At 41.2% G+C, this 6,663-nt stretch overlaps 1 protein-coding gene across 1 annotated transcript; it reads left to right on the forward strand. All coding sequences in view use genetic code 11, as the record gives it.

Moving 5' to 3' along the window:
• Window positions 1-3,622: 3,622 nt before the first annotated feature.
• Window positions 3,623-6,422, forward strand: EGR_10745 (hypothetical protein; the record flags this gene model as incomplete). Its single annotated transcript, XM_024499994.1, has 3 exons — window positions 3,623-3,711; window positions 5,626-5,740; window positions 6,306-6,422. The coding sequence occupies 3 exons, from the start codon at window positions 3,623-3,625 to the stop codon at window positions 6,420-6,422; spliced, it is 321 nt and encodes a 106-aa protein (XP_024345598.1).
• Between the last annotated feature and the right edge of the window lie 241 nt (window positions 6,423-6,663).

Genomic DNA, 6,663 nt, shown 5'->3' on the forward strand with positions numbered 1-6,663 from the left:
CTACCGTCGTGACACATCCCTCCGTTATATTCTGCGCTCTGTAGTTGTGCACCATGGCAATACTCTGAACTCGGGTCACTACGTGACCTACAGGTACTAGATCAAGGGTGGTGTTGAAGGCGCCATTGCAAATAAGTGAGTCCTCGGCTCTGGCCGATGCGTCGACCTAATCCGCCTATGCAGTGTTTATGATTGCCAGGTGAAAAAATTGTTTAGCTAATACACTTTTCTATGAGCCGTTGGCAGGGATATCCCTGATGCAAAGCACTATTCCACATCTACTGAATCCAAGACTAGTGGGGAAGGAAAAGACAAGAAGAAAGAAAAGGATGAGCCTACGTCAAGTGAATTTTTATAAAATTTCGTTACAGGCCTGCAGATCCTACTCAAATGAAGGCCTCAAGTGATGAGAGAGCGAACTTTCGTTAGTTGATAATGGCTTGACTGAGCAGGTGTCATTGACGTCCCTCCGCCGAATGACTGTTAGACCTGAGTTAGGCTAGTGTATTATTTTCGACTTCCATTAGCACAGTCGAGTTAATTTGATAAAATTTTGTCACAGGCACGCAGTCGTAGTCGAATGTGAGGCTTCGGTGTTCGCAGTGTGGCCTTTACTTGAAAGGTGTTAGCTTGAGTGAGCAAGTGTCATTAACGTCTCTCCGTCGAATAACTGTTGAACCTGAGCTAGGCTAGTGTGTTATTTTTAACTTGCATTGGCACAGTCGAGTAGATTTTATGACATTTGGTTACCTTTGGATAGAGCTACGTCGAGATGACTTTTTGCCATACTTTTTCGCTAAAGGCCCATGTAACAGCAGGAACAATAACTGTTCTCGCAACACGACTAGCCCGATTACATGAGAGGATTCATTATGCCTATGACCATGTTTGTCGTAGTATAGCTTATGCCTAATACATATAATAGTCCTAGGCGCTTCTGTACGATGCAGAATACTTATAGTTCCATCTTCTAGTTGCATTCCCTACTCCCTGACACTCTCGGTTGCTACATCCGCATTTGTCAAGAGACTAGACTTTAGCACTCTTGTTTTACTACTTGTGAACACCTTGAATGGCTATGGTGATGATGTATGGACTGTACACTGTAATGAGCGCAATGCTGCTCCATCCAAGGCTTAACTTTTAACCTTATATTATGCATCCTCCGTAAATACCTTTAATAGTTCATGTAAACTGTGACGAAATCTTTTAGCTTATCCATAACCTAGTACATGTTTAGGTGTCAAGCGCATCCCCAAAATCTCAAAGGTCTTGCGCAGCCTAAGTGTCGGATTTGGAAAGTGTTGCAAAAATTTCTGGGCAGATTCGTGATCAATCCATGTTAATATATTTCAAAAATTAAGGATTATAGGAGCAACTGTTTTGGTATCTTGTGTCTGCTTCTGTTTTCCTTTAGCAAGGTTTAAAAATGGTTTATTATAATCCAAACATATCGGTTTCATTCCTTTGCGGATGGTACATCGCTCATGATGCCAATGCCTACACTTTCTTGTGGGAACTCCTTTACGGATACCTAAAGAAAGTGGTGCGATCGCTGTTAAAATGCATGCTTTGAACTAACAAAATACGTCTGGACTGAGCGCAAGTCAAGGCGGGTTAACCTGTAAACGTGTAATTTGCTCTTTGTGTGTAGGCCCTCCTCCACTCTTCTACCTACCAACTCAAAGAACTTCTTTTTCTCCTTCATCTTCCTACGACACCGTTACCTGGCTCCTCCTACTGTCTCCGGCTCAGTGATCCACAGAAATGAGTCAACGAATCCAAAAATGCTAAATTTGCTCAAAATCAGCCAGGGATTTTTATGACAAAACCATTTTACCTGAAATTTAAAGGCCAGTGTATTGGCTATTTGCACTAAAATTCAGTTCAACTGAGTAATTTTCCGTTAATCCTTTGAGATGATGAGTGAAAGGAAATGGTTCTGCTTAAAGTGCTCCAGTAATGAGGAATATAAGTAGCTATGCAAGACCAACCGTTTTGGAACCGTTAACAGACTGCGTGGGTATTTAATGTTTTATGGACAGCAATGCCTAACACAGGTAATTCCATTTATAATTTCGACCAGCTTAACAGCTTAAAGGTGTGGTGGTGGCGGATCTACTCCATATTAGTCAAAGTGGGGTAAAGTTAAAATCAAAGGTCACATTTTTTGACACCAAATTCAAAAACTTGATATTTGTATTGCAAAAACTGCAGCGAAAGGCCGTTAAAAAATACTGTATGTGTGTGCTTGCGCCATAAGGGATGCGCAGCAAAACGAGTTTACTCTAATTTGGTTCGAAATCGCATTGTTAAAGCACACAGTACTGATTGTTATTTAGTAGAAGGTTGAGTTAAATGCTTTCCGCAAATCCCCGCTTTTGAATGCAGATCTAACTACTAAATATTTTCACCATATTCACAGAATGATAAGAAGCATCACGAGCATCATCGTGGTGCTTTACACTTTGTAGCTCTAAATAAATAGAGGGAGGGTTGTTATCAGTTGGTTAAACCCATCCTCGTTTAAGAACACCACAGGCAGAGGATTGAGTGTACCGTCACAACCACAGTGTCGTCCCTCAATCCTGAATTTATGATAAATACCGAGCACTGGTGTACAACTACTCCATTAGTGACTGCTGAAGGGCTCGGTTTTACGCTCAATCGTGTCGACACATCAATTCAATCAACAGATTTACGTTTTATCAATGAATGCCATCCGATCGGTGTTATTAGCGTCAGTATACCCATTGCGTCTGCCACGGATATCATTATGATCTTTACACCTTGCATATCATTAACGCATAAATGAGTTTGCAATACCAGCATTTGATGCTGCATACATCAAGTTATTTCGCATTTAACATGGCGAACTCGACATGGTCATGTGTCAAAAATCGCCAAGAAATCAAGGATATGGCCATGCTGATTGCTACAATTCCCTGTTTTCTAAGTTGTAGCACAATTGTAAATTCCCTTAAAAGGACCACGAATCCCGACGTGCCCTACGTATTTTCCTTACAATCATCATATTTTGCATCGCATTCACGCCCACATGAGTAACAATGCCAAGTACGTGATGCGACATGCAAATTGGGGTGAAGATAACAGACCTGCTATCTGGGCGATTCGACTTTAGTATAAAAAAAACATATGGCACTTTCCTTGCAAATGTATCTCTGTTTGTACAGGCGTCAGTTTGCCTCTAAGCATAAATCTGACGCGTCTAGTTGAAGCAGCTTTTTGGGGTTCCTCGTTATTGGAGCGAACAACGCATTGCTGCTGATTGATTTAACATCATTGTACGAAGCATATGAAGGCTCGTCGCAGTGGTGCAACCACATTATTGTTACCAAGGGCCAAGACAGGTGTGAAGTTATGAAACCATTTAAACAAGTCGATGAAGTAAAGGGAAGTTGATGAGCACATGCTTGACAACAAGCGCACCTTTCCACAACCACATAACTTCTTACGATCAAGAGTGCAAAACATAATATTAAAGATTGAAAGTAATTACATAATCCATTGACTGTTGGCATATATTTCATGCAAACTAGCGTCAACTTGTTAGAGGTAGGAAAATTGTAAGTGAGAGCAATCATTGCCATGAAAGTGGCACATGGAGGCAGGCCTAGTTACTGACATCTGCAGTGCTCATCACACTATCACATCCACCGCGCGCATGCGTGGATGCATGTGTGCAGGCAGGTACGCTAGCAGCTATTTTGTGTGGATGGGGCAAGGTAAGCACACAGGAGGATTAGAAGTGTGCGCAGATCTGTGAGACATTGTGCTCCGCTTTGGAGAAATCGGTACGAATAATGCACGATGAAGGCAAAGATTGACCTGTACTAATCATTTTTCTCTAGAGCGATCTGCTAAGGCATGATTAATGCTAGTCAGGCTTACCCAATTTAGATTAGTCGTCGCGTTCTAATTCGCATTGTTCTTTGTAGATTACGTTCCAAGTAGAAGGCAGCAATGAATTTAAGCAAATATAATGGGCGGAGGAAGCGTATGTCAATATTGAAATTGGTTCCTATTCATGCAAACCCATTAATAACCATATTACGATTGTTTGCGAATCCGATCCTGTGAAATGCTAGTACAGGCTATACTCCAAATACCAATGATAGGATAATGTGAAGAAAAGTAGATCTACATAAATAGGTTGTGCTTGAAGATATTCGATTCAGGAATTAGAAGTGTAGCCCTATTTGATTTATCAGTGAGGGTTTAACTCATAATACAAGGGGTAAATTGCTCTCAGTGAATCTCACCACAACTCCATCGACATGAAGTACGGGTGCGATCAGGTAGTATCTTAACGCAAATAGAAACCACAGGCAGGACAAATTCAGAGGTAGAAGTAGAAGGAAAAAACGCAAAGAAAATATTGTGGGATATCGGTGCTATCCATGTAGATGCCATATCCTTCAGCAAGGGCTCTTATCAAATGATATATATGCATTATACACCAAATTTAATAGCGCAGATATCGAAGCGATCAACTCTTTGATAACATTGCACAGGGGAATCCGATTAAAGTAACTGCAACCATAATGTTAAAGACCATCACAGACTGATATTCTCTCCATAGACAACCTACTATTTGCCCAATATAAATTTCAGTTAGCGGTTTGTAATCTTTCCATAACCAAACTGCCATTTGCTTTAGGAAACCCGTACAGTTATCTTGCCTCGTGGCGCTGATGCTGAAAATATGAAGCAAACGCGTGCTCCTAGTCCTTGTGCGTGCACGTGGTGCCACGACCAAAAATAAGTGAGTCCTCGGCTCTGGCCGATGCGTCGACCTAATCCGCCTATGCAGTGTTTATGATTGCCAGGTGAAAAAATTGTTTAGCTAATACACTTTTCTATGAGCCGTTGGCAGGGATATCCCTGATGCAAAGCACTATTCCACATCTACTGAATCCAAGACTAGTGGGGAAGGAAAAGACAAGAAGAAAGAAAAGGATGAGCCTACGTCAAGTGAATTTTTATAAAATTTCGTTACAGGCCTGCAGATCCTACTCAAATGAAGGCCTCAAGTGATGAGAGAGCGAACTTTCGTTAGTTGATAATGGCTTGACTGAGCAGGTGTCATTGACGTCCCTCCGCCGAATGACTGTTAGACCTGAGTTAGGCTAGTGTATTATTTTCGACTTCCATTAGCACAGTCGAGTTAATTTGATAAAATTTTGTCACAGGCACGCAGTCGTAGTCGAATGTGAGGCTTCGGTGTTCGCAGTGTGGCCTTTACTTGAAAGGTGTTAGCTTGAGTGAGCAAGTGTCATTAACGTCTCTCCGTCGAATAACTGTTGAACCTGAGCTAGGCTAGTGTGTTATTTTTAACTTGCATTGGCACAGTCGAGTAGATTTTATGACATTTGGTTACCTTTGGATAGAGCTACGTCGAGATGACTTTTTGCCATACTTTTTCGCTAAAGGCCCATGTAACAGCAGGAACAATAACTGTTCTCGCAACACGACTAGCCCGATTACATGAGAGGATTCATTATGCCTATGACCATGTTTGTCGTAGTATAGCTTATGCCTAATACATATAATAGTCCTAGGCGCTTCTGTACGATGCAGAATACTTATAGTTCCATCTTCTAGTTGCATTCCCTACTCCCTGACACTCTCGGTTGCTACATCCGCATTTGTCAAGAGACTAGACTTTAGCACTCTTGTTTTACTACTTGTGAACACCTTGAATGGCTATGGTGATGATGTATGGACTGTACACTGTAATGAGCGCAATGCTGCTCCATCCAAGGCTTAACTTTTAACCTTATATTATGCATCCTCCGTAAATACCTTTAATAGTTCATGTAAACTGTGACGAAATCTTTTAGCTTATCCATAACCTAGTACATGTTTAGGTGTCAAGCGCATCCCCAAAATCTCAAAGGTCTTGCGCAGCCTAAGTGTCGGATTTGGAAAGTGTTGCAAAAATTTCTGGGCAGATTCGTGATCAATCCATGTTAATATATTTCAAAAATTAAGGATTATAGGAGCAACTGTTTTGGTATCTTGTGTCTGCTTCTGTTTTCCTTTAGCAAGGTTTAAAAATGGTTTATTATAATCCAAACATATCGGTTTCATTCCTTTGCGGATGGTACATCGCTCATGATGCCAATGCCTACACTTTCTTGTGGGAACTCCTTTACGGATACCTAAAGAAAGTGGTGCGATCGCTGTTAAAATGCATGCTTTGAACTAACAAAATACGTCTGGACTGAGCGCAAGTCAAGGCGGGTTAACCTGTAAACGTGTAATTTGCTCTTTGTGTGTAGGCCCTCCTCCACTCTTCTACCTACCAACTCAAAGAACTTCTTTTTCTCCTTCATCTTCCTACGACACCGTTACCTGGCTCCTCCTACTGTCTCCGGCTCAGTGATCCACAGAAATGAGTCAACGAATCCAAAAATGCTAAATTTGCTCAAAATCAGCCAGGGATTTTTATGACAAAACCATTTTACCTGAAATTTAAAGGCCAGTGTATTGGCTATTTGCACTAAAATTCAGTTCAACTGAGTAATTTTCCGTTAATCCTTTGAGATGATGAGTGAAAGGAAATGGTTCTGCTTAAAGTGCTCCAGTAATGAGGAATATAAGTAGCTATGCAAGACCAACCGTTTTGGAACCGTTAAC

The sequence above is a fragment of the Echinococcus granulosus genome, assembly GCF_000524195.1.
Source record: "Echinococcus granulosus chromosome Unknown EG_S00261, whole genome shotgun sequence".
Classification (NCBI taxonomy): Eukaryota; Metazoa; Platyhelminthes; class Cestoda; order Cyclophyllidea; family Taeniidae; genus Echinococcus; species Echinococcus granulosus.